This window comes from Oryza sativa, chromosome 9 (assembly GCF_034140825.1).
Source record: "Oryza sativa Japonica Group chromosome 9, ASM3414082v1".
In the NCBI taxonomy this organism is placed as follows: domain Eukaryota; kingdom Viridiplantae; phylum Streptophyta; class Magnoliopsida; order Poales; family Poaceae; genus Oryza; species Oryza sativa.
The window spans coordinates 15,539,704-15,552,704 of NC_089043.1; the positions used below are offsets into that span (position 1 = coordinate 15,539,704).

The 13,001-nt window shown below is 40.3% G+C and overlaps 1 protein-coding gene across 1 annotated transcript; it reads right to left on the bottom strand.

The window, feature by feature from the left end:
* Nucleotides 1-6,832: 6,832 nt before the first annotated feature.
* LOC4346823 (probable LRR receptor-like serine/threonine-protein kinase At1g51860) lies at nt 6,833-12,431 on the bottom strand. The gene is made up of 11 exons (XM_066304347.1): nt 11,867-12,431; nt 10,765-11,240; nt 10,535-10,670; nt 10,370-10,441; nt 9,902-9,976; nt 9,598-9,752; nt 9,235-9,488; nt 8,961-9,087; nt 7,802-7,870; nt 7,529-7,721; nt 6,833-7,415 (listed from the first exon to the last, which is right to left on the bottom strand). Exons 1-11 carry the CDS (start codon nt 12,157-12,159, stop codon nt 7,022-7,024), a joined length of 2,244 nt encoding a protein of 747 aa, XP_066160444.1. The 5' UTR covers nt 12,160-12,431; the 3' UTR covers nt 6,833-7,021.
* Between the last annotated feature and the right edge of the window lie 570 nt (nt 12,432-13,001).

Sequence of the window (13,001 nt, forward strand, 5' to 3'; positions counted from 1 at the left end):
TGGCTGGATAGCAAAATTAATTTTTAAAATTTCAGTCAGTCTTTATTTGTGAGAATTCTTGAGACTGTAATAATCAGTACTATATTAGCTTTATATTTTTCTGAGCATTCTTAATATGGGATTGTAATAATATTGAGATTTAGAAATATTCATCCTTTTAATTAGTATTATGTTCCACATTAAACAAGGAGTACTTTTGTGCTCAATTTATTTTGTGGTTGAGATTCAGCAGCAACATCAGCACAATAAACACACACACCTGCATTTTCATAGGAGCAACAGTACCGACAGCCGCACATATGAACACACAATCAACACTAGCATTTTTTGCAGCAGCAGTTTATGCATCTGTAGGAGCAGCATTCCAGCATCAACATTTCCAGCAATAGTAGAGCATTTTCCAGCTGCAGCAGTTGCATCTTTTCAGCAACAACACCAATTTTCAGACACACAAGCAACCTTCCAGCAAGAGCACCAATTTTCCAGCAGCAGCAGCTAATTTTCAGCTGAAACTGCTTACCTTTTCAGCATTACAAGCTGCAGATTCAGCACAAGGAGCATCACAACAACAACAGCTATTTCAGCAGCATTAGCAGCAATTTCAGTGCAGTTTCAGCAGCAATATCAGTGCTGTTTTAGCACCAGCATCAGTGCAGTTTCAGCACTAGCAGTATCATTCCAGCAAACAACACCAATGAAGCATCATAGAAACAGAGCAATGGCCAGCATAAGCAGCACAAAATTAAGGAGTCGTTCCAGTTGCAGCTCATTTAATCCTAATATTTAAAAAGCAACTAAATTTACTTGTTCATTACACTCCTTTTGAAAGGTACCATTAAATCTGCAACCAAGCTAATGGAAAATAAGAGTACTAAATGATGGAATTTAAGCTAAATTTATGTTGAAGCCGAACGACGACTTAAAATACTAGACTTGACACTTTTATAGTACTCTTGCTCCTCGATTGACATCGCACTTGTATCTAGCCTCACAATTCTATCTTCTTGTATCATCCTCTTGAAATCCAACTTTTCTTTGTCCAAATCAATCCGCTTTTGTTCAAGTGCAAGTGCAGCTCTGTACCTCTCCTCTCTTTGCCGATCCTTCTCCGCATCAACCTCTTTCTTCTTATTCCATAATAGATCTAAAGCATCAATTTTGGATTGGTCTGAGTGTTGACGCTGTTTTTCTTTCTCTTTCTTCCTCCCTGCAGGTCTACCCGAAGGCTGCACACCATCAGCTGCAATAGGGTCCTCTTTCACTTGAGAGACACAGTTCTGAGGGCCTGAAGATGCAGCTGTAGCAGGTGTAGACTGTGCATTGCTCTTTTGTTTCTTACTTGTATTTTTTTTTACTTCCCTTTTTGTATTCGCCAATCAATCCACTTTGGCTGGTCCTTCAAAAATTTGTAGCAATGCACGAACTGAAAAGTCATTTTTTTGGGATCTTCTTTCTTGTACAAAATCCCAGCCTGCAGAAGCTGCATATAAAAGTGCAAAAGAAAGTTAGTCTACAAAGGTAACTATATGAATAATAACGAGTGCTCTTGCAACATTTCAATTATCACCTTGTCCTCAGCGTTGACACCACTTTGAGGTCTATTCTCAATATAGCTTACACAGCCAGCAAGCTTATTAATTGACACACTCTTGTATAGTGGACCAATGATGCATGAGCCAAATTTGAGTGCGATCTGAAGTGAAGTCCTTGTTTGCATGAAAGAAGTCATAAATACGGTTCCAATATGTACTTCGAGGTTGATCGGCACCTTGAATAGCATCCATACTAATGTTAACTCATGCTGATACCATTAGGACATCCTCCTGCATACTAAAATTCTTAGACCTTTTTTGGTTTGGTCTCACAGTAGCTTCTCCTTCCTCGAATTGTTGCTCAGATTTTCGGGTTGGCTACCTTCAGCACTCCAATCGTAAGAACTGCCACCCTCATTTACCAAGTTTGTAAAATACCCACTTCCATCCATGCTCCCTATTCATGAGAAAGAAAAAGCAAAGTAAATGATTGACTGAATGACATACTACAGACCCTTGCATCACATAAAAATGAAGCATCACATAAACAAGCAGCATCACATAAACATAACGCATATGTACTGTCACATGGATTTCTTGGACAGAGTAAAGACATGCTGCATAGGTAAAATTCAGTCAGTATAAGTTTCACTTTTCAAATCAAACATACAACGAGAAATTCGATCTAAAATGCTTTGCATCATGACATGAGTAAAATTCAATCAGTACATGTTTGCCATTTCAATGCATCAAATTACATCAAAGCATTATTTCAAATTTGGGTGCAAACTTTAAAACAAATTTTGATGGACATCAGTTACTATATATCTGCATTTTTACAAAAACAATGGCAAATTGGATTTTTTTCAGATAATTCAAACAAAAATGACTTGCTACAACCTAGTCCAATAAACACTAGCCCAAGAGACAATTCACTCTAAATTTTATTATGTTTGGCCATAAAGCTCAATGACACAAACAAGTTCAGTTATGTATCACCACACACAGAAACTCAAGAGCTGTTCATATATCATGCATTACACACACATGTGCATTTCTTTAGTCTGATCCATTGAACTTCAGTGCACTGTAAATTTCATGAACAAACACAAGGGATTAGCGATCAATTACCTTCATTGCTGACAAAATAAGTCAAGGGGACACCAAAGCTGCATCGTCGGTCGACCTCCTCTTCACCAGCAGACCAATCTTGCCTCAAATCGACGCCGGCATAGTCATTATCCACTGGATCCGTCCCCTCATTTTCAATGGGACACTTGCTAGATCGGGGATGGAGCTGGGCAGATCGATGTGGCGCAAATCCTAGCCGGGACGAAGCCGTCGCTGTGGGGCGCAGAGGAGCTGTCGACTGATTCAAACCGTACTGGGGCATCATACCAAATTGCGGCAGCGGTGGTACCCCAAGTTGCGGTGGCGGTGGTGGAACCCTAGACTGTGGTGGCGGCACAAAGAATGAACCCAGCGGCGGCGGCGGCGGAACTCCAGACTGCGGCAGTGGCACAAACGTTGAACCTGGCGGCGGCGGTGGCGGAAACCCAAACGGTGGCGGCAGCGCAAAGTTTCCTTTTTCAAGCCGTGGCGGGCGAGACGCCGGCGGGCGAGCAGCCGATAGGCGAGCACTTGGTGGGCGTGGGCGCGAAGAATCGCTGTGCGGGAGCATTTTTGCTGCTCGCACGGGGAGGAGAGGAGAAGCGCGGGGAAGGAGAGGAGAAACGCGCGGGGAAGAGGGTTGGGAGTCGGTCTCTCGTCCTCAAATACATGTACCGAGAAAACTTGAGATGGGAACTCCAGAACGTTTGGAGCTCTTTTAGGAATCTGTTGGACTAGTTTTTTTTAACCAAAATCCCAAAAAATCAGGATTGGGAATGTAATAGATAGACTGTTAGTGATGCTCTCAAAGACATCCTCTGAGTTGACACCCTTAAGTTGCATACTCTAATGTCTTACAGCACTCGGACGGTCCTTATGGGAGTCTCAGTAGTGCTTCTTCTCAGTTAGAGTTCCGTCTTCTTCTTTTTTTCTCACGGTTATATTAAATTAATTGTTTGTGTCTTTCGATCTGAGTTTCTGTTATTTCAATTCATAACATCTTATCGATCTGTATTCTATTGATATATACAGGAAGATTGGATTCAAACTTGAAGATGAAAGGGCAAATACTGGTTAACGGTCGATGTCAGCAACTTGCAAAGCCTCATACTCTAACATGCAAATAACTTCTATCCTATTCCTAGCTACATTGCAGTTAGCCTGGCCATGAATGTAGGAGCAATGGAAGCTATGGTGTGATCTGATGTAAGTAAGGGGAGAGGGGGTGGTATCAATACTCCTGGCAACGTCGGCCAGCCAGGAAGATAGTAGTGGTCGTCAACATCTGTGATTTCACCCTGGATTCAGATGTAAGCCTTGGATACTCCCACGCGTGCATGTGTTTGCATCCCCATGTTCCAACCTATCTCCCTCATTTTTCGCGCACACGCTTTTTAAACTACTAAAAGATGTGTTTTTTGCAAAAAGTTTATATACGAAAGTTGCTTAAAAAATTAAATTAATCCATTTTTGAAAAAAATTAGCTAATACTTAATTAATCACACGCTAATAGACCGCTCCGTTTTCCGTGCGGGAGGGATTAGTTCCCATCACTGGAATCCGAACACAGCCTAGTGGACTGGCTGGCGTAGTGTTAGGATCGGTCGACCCTAATCTAAGTCAGATGGCCTTCGGGCTTCATAGCAAGGCCGCACAGGTTATGTGAGCTATGATCGGCTAGCCTAGCTCCTCCCTGGCCTCCTGTCTGATGAGTGAGAGGTTGGCCGAGGTCGGCTGGCTAGGCTCTAGCTGACTGACCAAGCAGTCAGGGTTGGTTGGTTCCTACTCTCCTTTGTTACATACGCATATTTTTTTTACCATTCGAGTGGTACCCGCAAAATGAACCAGCTGCGTATCTAGGATTTACGGTATAGGTGATCTGATTTGATTTTTTTTAAAACATCGTTAATATAAACAATGCCAATATATACAATAATAATGTATACAATAATGATAGAATAAGCCAATAATGCACATATATTATTGAGAGGTGCCTTAGAAACACTTCAAAATCAACAATTGACTTAGAGAAATTAATACGGTTAAAAAAGTTTAAACGAGATTACTGTACAGCTTCTTCATGTTTTAAAAATCTATCCATGTTTTGTTTCCTTTCAGCTTTCTATTGGCTGTTCTTGCTTGCTTTTATAGATCGACTTCCCTTGCTTTGCTTGACTAATTGCTGTGAAACTGTATCCATCGACAGCTGCCGCCAGCCGTGCACCCATGCAGCTCGACCTCCCTCCACTGCTGCTGCCGCTACTACTGGAGAAACCATCTTTGCTGGGTTGGCCAAAAACCACATTAGTCCCTATTTGAATAGGAATCGGGACTAAACATCTTTTTGTCCGGTTAAAAAGCCCAACCAATTTTTTTATATCTTTATTCCCGGTTGATGTTATCAACTAGGAATAAAGATCATTTTTAATGCTGGTTAAAAAAAGTCAGAGCCTCCATTAAAATGCCCTATATAATCCCTAGGACTTATCCTCTCCCCCTCATCCTCGCAAACTCCACCTCTCTCCTCTATTTCTTTTTCCTCCAGCGGAGGCCCTTTCCTCCTCTATCAGCCTCCTCCTCTCTCTCCTTTAGCACACCGAGCGGGCAAGCCGGCGGGCACTGCACGAGGAAAGGCGGGCGGCGGCCTCCCCTCCGCCAGATCCGGTGGGAGGGAAGGCGGGGCGGAGACCGGGTGCATGAGGAGGTTGCGGCTGGGCGGCAGAGGGGCGGCCGCCAGTTGTTTTTCTTTCTTTTTTTTCCTTTTTTGACATCTTAATTTGTGGATGATTTTTTGTTGAGTATATATGTTGTTGTAGATGATTTGGGATTGTTGATGATTTGGGATGCCGGGAGATGATTTTGTCGTTGTGGATAATTAGGGATTGTGGATTATTTGGGGTGTCGGGAGATGATTTGTGGATGAGTTCGGCTAAAAAACGAAATGCAAACAACAAAAAACAATGAAAAGAACGGGACTAAAGATGGAAACACAAGCCACGTGGCGTTACCTTCTTTAGTCCCGGTTGGTGTTACTAACCAGGACTAAAGATGGGCATCTTTTGCCCCGGTTTGCAACCCGAGACTAAAGGGCGTTGTAAACCGGGATTAAAGATGCTTTCTCCACCAGTGCGCCAACCGTGGCACCTACACACTACCTTTGGTGGCAAGCTGCTCGATTGACGATTGACCTGATCACACTGCCGAATTGTCCGCCGTGATACCATCGCCGCACGGCCGGACATTGGGAAGGAGTAGGTGTCAAGGAGTCCTAACCCTAGGCACCTGCGGTCGTGCACTGCTATGGTCGCTCGATCGTGCGATGTGGGTTGCGGAGAGGGATCAAAATAAACGATACGGCCCTTCCACTTTCATGCTTTCATGGCTAGGATTTAGGTTTCTGTTTTTCTTACCATACTTGTCTATTTGGGCCTTGCGCTAGAAATTTTTTGTGTGGTCCGGGGACCACCCATTGAATCTGCCAATGAAATGAGCGAACATAGATTAGTTAAACAAATTTGATGCATTGAATGGTGTTTTACACTTTTTATTGAAGAAGGTTTATGTTTCGAATGTGGTTTAGCGACCGCCAACAATGGTTTTGACCCGTTTTATTGCTGAAGGCTGGGGTTTAACGACCACCAACAGTGATCTTGCATTAGACTAAGCAATTAGATCCAGAGTTAAGAAACACATATTAGGAATATGATTGTATCATGTCATGTTCAAAGGCAATTAAAGTAAGATAGTTACAACAAGATTAGTTTTGATTGAGTCTGCAAGGGTTTAGTTTTCTTAGCAAGAGAAAATGGTTTAGAGCATATGCGAGTCTAAATGGATTGAAATATGGGAACTTTCAAAAACTTTAGGATGAATAAGGGATTCCTCAAGAGAACAAAGAGGATTTGACACTCAAAAGTTAGAAGTTTGGCTACAATCTCTAAAAAGGTGAAACAATAAAAAGGAACACTGAAAAGGAAACTTTGGATAAACAATGAGCTCAATGGTGCAAATCTTTTCAAAACAAATCAGTATTGAATGTTTATCGATTTTATGACTTGTACAGTTTGTAGGTGAAATTAGCAAAAAAAAAAAATGAAATGATTAAGACATGCTTAAACATTTTGATATCTTTGGTACATAATATTTGAGTAATAATACTAGAAGAATCAGGAATCTTATAGACAACTCACCGTTGCACATTGAAGCATACTATTGAGTCGCAATACCCACAGCAAACAACGATCATGTTGGTTATGTGTCTTAATACAAACTGTAAAAAATGTGTCTTAAAAAATCATCGATGCATTTTAGTTTTGTTGTTACAGACTATAAGTAGAGAACCATCAGCTATGTCCCAAAGCTTGGTATGAACAGTTTGTTTATCTTGCCAATGGACCAAATGTGGACATCAAATATGTGTTATCCCTTGCTTGGTTTTCCATATCACCCCTTTCACCATGAGCTTCCTCTAATTCTAGACTTTCCTTCAGTTGCATAACCACTGTAGCCATTGTTGGCCTTTCAGCAGCAATATTTGTTGTGCACATCATGGCAGCATCTAGAACCTTCCACATGGAGCTAACATTATAGGAACCTCCAAGACGTGTATCAACAATAGAGCTGATGTTACCTGTGACAATCTTCTGCTTCACACGCTGAACAACGTGTCCATTTCCAGGTATTATGGGAGGTTCACCGGTAGTTACCTCCAGTAAAACAACACCGAAGCTATAGACATCACTGCTCTCAGTGAGCCTGCCGGTGGTGTAGTACCTACAAATGGCCAACATAATGATTGCAAAGAGTGAATAAGTTGAATATTATAAAACAATCATATATATGAATAGATAGCACAAAAGTAATAGTGTGCACATAGAGACTCATACTCAGGGTCAATATAACCCATAGATCCAGCTGCAATACTAGCTGATATGTGAGTTTGAGAGTCGCTATGATAGGTTTTAGAAAGCCCAAAATCTGCTATTTTGGCTTTTAGATTTCGACCCAAGAGAATGTTATTTGTCTTCACATCCCCATGAATTATTGGCAAGTTGCAACCCTTGTGTAGATAATCCAGGCCTACACATAAGAAAACCATACTAAGAAGAAGGATTACAATATAATTTTTTAATTTTGTCTGTATTCCTATAGTAGCATACCTTGTGCAGCTTCTAACGCAATTTTTACACGTGTTGCCCAATTAAACGTTTCGGTCATACTGGTTTTACCTTCATACATGCACACATACAATTAGAAGAGAACTCTACGAATAACTTCATACCACAATTAATGTTGTTGTACAACATTTTTCTATACTCATATAGTATTTATCCCTTTTTAACAAAACATAATAACCAATCTGATGATTTCTTAGAGAGATGCAAATCATGACTTGGCATTACTTTGTTTTCAAGCACTAGCAAGGAGAAGTATGTTTCAACTAAATAGTTTCTATATCACATAGTAGCATGTCTTCAAAATCAGTCAAGATGGCCTTTCAGGTTCAATATATTGCAAAACAGTTATTTATTATGATTGTGTTGTGTTGTGTTGTGATTGTGATTGTGTTGTGTTGAGAATGAAACAAGAATAACTATGACAAATTTTCCTTCAATTAAAATTACGACAAAAGGTTACAAAATACAAGATCAAGATACTTCATCAAAAGAGACAGAATTAAGGATAGGTTTTGTTTTCTACCCTAAGTACTAAAACTATTGGTAGGGTAAATTTGCAACAATCATGCTTAGTGTACTACCAATTCAGTGTTGAATTGGATTCGTACCTGGAAAGTTACCAAAATAGTGTCAGATTGCCAATAGTTCGTCTGAATCCAAAGTAATCGAACTACTGTCTAAACAACCAAAGGATTGATAGGGCAGAATTTGGTACCAATATAAAACAACACTTAATCCTTTATGGTATCTTTATGGCCATGAAGGTCCTTAGTAGAGAGTAATAGCATGTCACCACTAGAAACATGAGTCACTAGACATAGTGTTAGGGTGAATTGGTTATGAGGGCTTGCTATGAACCATGAGTCTCTTTTTTATTTAAAACAATCTAAACTATGGTCGTCTCTCCAGGCAAGTAGTACTTATAATAGTAGTATTTCCGCAAACTGTCGTTTAACATAAGTGAGTCATTAGCCTAGAATCACGTAGAATCAACACGAGCTGCTTTGGCAGTGTATAGTTCTAAGAAGGAAAGATGAATAGCCAACTAGTTGGTTTGCACTATGTGTAGGTCATCACGTGTGCCCAGTATCCTCCCAAAAACTTCCCAACATTCAATGGTTAAAGTTTGTAATGGACGAACCTCTCAGATAATCACAAAGATTGCCACTAGACATGTACTCATAGACAAGCGCTAAGTGATCGTCGTCCCAGCAGTAACCAAACAAAGAGACAAGATTTCTATGATGCACCGTGGTCAAGCTCTGAACCTATGTAACGGGATAAAACAAAAGATTAAATCTCAGTGTGTATGAAATCTCACAGTGGATGAGACTGTTTATATTCAAATGTGTATACCATATATGGAACCTATAGATTATAACTGTGCTAAACTTAATAGTATCTGTCGTTGGTACCTCAGCTAAGAACTCATCAAGCCCATGCAATGATGATTCAGATCGCATCTTGACTGCAACCTCAGTACTGTCTTCTAGAGAACCATAATACACATGCCCAAAGCCTCCATGCCCAATTAAACGTTTGAAGTTATCAGTGAACTTCTGTAGCTCCTCAAATGTGAATCGACGATTTTCAGGTTTTTGTAGACGGTCCCAATGATTTGTCTTATGTCCTGGAGCACCCGTGAGTTCTAGTACCGTGGGAGGATCATCTGTAGAAACAGGTGCAGAAAGAACAGATATATATTAGCAAATACTAAATGCAGTTGGTAAACCATGCAACAATATTTTTTCAAGATTACAATAGCAGAGGGTACGCACTATTGTGCTTTCTTTTGGCTCTCCAGAATAAATATGCCAGACCAAGTATGGCCACTGCCAGCATTGGAACCACTACTGAAACAGCTAAGGCAGCTGCTCTGTTTCTTGACGACGGACTTACTGGTTTTTTGCACATATCTCCACCAGACTCATAACTGAAATTGCAGTCCAAAGTTTAAAATTTTAAATTGGTTAAAAGAAATTGTTTGGTGTTAACGTCCCTAAATTTTAGATAAAGAGTAACATTCCACAATCCGGATAATGCTAATTAGTAAATCTAACATCAATATAAAAATAGCCAAACCTTAGAACCATTGATCCATTCTTTCTACGGAGGGAGTCTGGAATTGCTCCATTCAGTTGATTGCATGACAGGTTTCTGTACAGAGCGATATGCAGTTTAGGTATTAAGCAATGTCCCTAGCTTGATAACAATGTGAAAACAAACCTATCCACTAAAAGATTTAGACAAGGGTAAAAGCATGGTAGAGTACTAGGTATATTAAGTACCAAACCTCTTTAATTATTGTCAGGTATATTTCAAAGCTACGTTTTTGCCACAAAGGATGATATTATTAAGTGATAAAGCTGCAGTAAAATATAACAAGCATGTTTTCGTTTTATACCATTTTACGACCGTAAAACTGCATCCAGTCACCATTTATAGTTGGTGTTTTTCAGTCATATTTAACACTAGCAGATAATGATCCCCACTCATGCCAACTGAGAATTTCAGATGTGGCAAATCTAAGGCAGTGGAAAATATACTTACAAATACTTGAGGGCAGTAAGCAATGTGAAATTATTGGATATTAACCCGTGCAGTTCGCTGTTGGAGAGATCGCTGCATTATAGTTTTAAGTAATCAAATGTCAAGAAATGGTACCAAATGTATAAAATGATGGTAGTGAATGTATATTTTCACAATAATACTTACAGAGATATTATCCTCATAGTTTTTCCGTCACTGCTACATTCAACACCATCCCAAGCAAATTCAGGTGGGAAACACGGATCACCCATCCAGTTCTTCCTTATTCCATACTCATATTTAATAGCCATGATCGCATCAACTAACATATGAATAGAAATATAATTAAGAAATTCAAGAGAGATAGTTGACAGTGTTATTTAGTGTACGTTGCTAGACAAAGATAGAGAGCTTACAATCTTGGGAGAATGTCATTGGATTGTCATGGATGATGCGACCGTAGACCTCGTAAGCATTGAGGATCGGGGGCAGGGAAGACGTTGATGTGGCCGTGAGTGTGAAGTTATACTTGCCTTCGGTATCGCTGGACCAATCTGTGGTGATGGACAAAACTTTCAGGTATGGTGGACTGAATGGGCCGCTCTGTACACCACTGTCAATTGAAACAGTGAATTCCCGGGACTTGTTATTCTGGAAGTCGGCGAAGTGTAGGATCACAAGGTGGTCACGGAGCTGTGCATCTAATTGGTCTGAGTGGAAAACTAGTTTCATTGAGTTGTCAGCTGGCACAACTGCCTTCTGGAGTATAGGCGAGGGCACTGCAAAAGGGACGCTCGGCGGGATGATCGTCGGGGTGGAAATGTTGGACATGTCGGCAGCTCCTGTTGTTTCTCCCATGATCCAGTACCGATCATACTGATCATCAGGATACCTATGATCCCGAATGTACAAGGATTACACAAGAGCAGTGCTATATATATGTACTTAAGAAAAATTCTTATAGAACTCTTCCAAACAAAGTTCTCACCCGTTTGATTTAATGCTTTAATTTTTTTTTACCAAGAAACAGTGGGGAAGGCCTCCACGGTATATAAATTTTATATAAATGGAAAAGAGTGTATATACTAAGAAACAAAGGGCAGAAAAGAACTACGCTCTAAAACAGTTACAATTGATCAATCCATGATTGCACTAAAGATCTATAATTCTCCTTGAGCCTAATTAAATGCAAGCTCAAATCAGATTTCAAATTTTTCACCAAATTGGCAATAATTTAATGATTTATTTAGTTGAGAGTATAGAACATCAAGATTCAATTATGGTGGGCCACATCACCTTTTGTAAGACTTTGTAAGAAAAAAAAACATATATATAGTTTTTCTCATTAGACAATTTTAAAACAAGTTGACTATGATGAATACTAGCAAAATTAGGAGTGAGAAAAATTTAGGTTGGTTTAGAAAATTACGAGTAAGGAAAACTACCATTGTTGTATAGGTCCGCATATGCGCCACTAATATGCTCTTTATGCTACAACCATGGAAAGAACATTTGTACCTCATATCATCGTCAGCGCTCGATCCTATGCTCCTTCTGACATAGAGGGAGAGTGACTGATTGCCGATGATAGCCGGGTAGGGCAAAGTGCCGAGCAGCCTCAGCTCTACTGTGGACACAAATGGTATGCCTTGGCCAATGTTGATGAGGCACACCGGCGCCCAGCTCGCCCATGCCACGAACACCGCCTCATAAAAGTTATAACCATCTTGGTCGTCGGTGGTGTCCAAATTCACGGTGTTCCAGTGGTTCACCCCAAGAGATAAGTTGAATTTAAGCAAAGAGCTGTCCATGCTGTCGTAGTTGCCATATAAGAATTCCAGCCTGACAAGGTACTTGTCCCCGACGTTGGTAGGGAGGCTGTAGCAGTTCCGCTTACCAGAAGCGGAAGGGAAGCTCCTGAGCGTCTTGAGAGTACGGTAGTCCTGGCCCCAGTAGTTCCTGTACACGGTGGTTACCCTGTGGTTCTCCCCAGAGTCGACATATGGACCATCAGGGACATAAGTAATGCCGGTCTGGTCATCCGGGTAGCTGTCGTCTCCTTCCAGACCGCAATCGATGCTTAGGAAACCTAATGCGCAAACGGATGGAGGAATGAAAAATGGCATGATATTAATGTGCATCTATATTTATCATCCCAATTTTGAATTCAATCACGCAATTCCCTATGTGTCGTCCCCACCAATTCCTTTTACAATTCCAAACCTCCCACCGTGTCACACTTGTACAAGAGAGGCTACTGATAATAGGGTCGAGGAGATGAGAGGTGAGTTCTGGGTATGCATTCTTTGTCTATGGACCAATGATCCCAACTATCAGAGAGCCCCCTCCTCCTTACTCAATATCTCTGTTCCTCTTCTAAAGCATATTTTCCAAATTAAATTGCCAAAGTTCCTTCTTTATTGCTCGATAATTATTCAAATTATAAATATACATTAATTAGTTCTATAAAAAAACTGTGCCAGTAAAGTTTTATGTTGAACGGCAGTTCAAAATTGAAATACAGCTTCATTATGAAAATCAACGGAGTTAGTAAAATATAGCATATTAGAAATTAGTAGCAAAGTTTAATTTTGAATTCCATGCTTGATGAAATCGGACCTAAAGAATAACATTGACTATTGCACGAATAAAT

Excerpts from the sequence above, each read along its gene's own strand:
- LOC4346823 (XM_066304347.1), bottom strand. The coding sequence starts at position 12,159 with ATGGACAGCTCTTTGCTTAAATTCAACTTATCTCTTGGGGTGAACCAC. Across the intron at positions 9,489-9,597 it reads AGCCAAAAGAAAGCACAATA|ATGATCCTCCCACGGTACTA; the intron begins GTGCGTACCCTC and ends CTGTTTCTACAG. Across the intron at positions 7,722-7,801 it reads TGCGTTAGAAGCTGCACAAG|GCCTGGATTATCTACACAAG; the intron begins GTATGCTACTAT and ends TCTTATGTGTAG.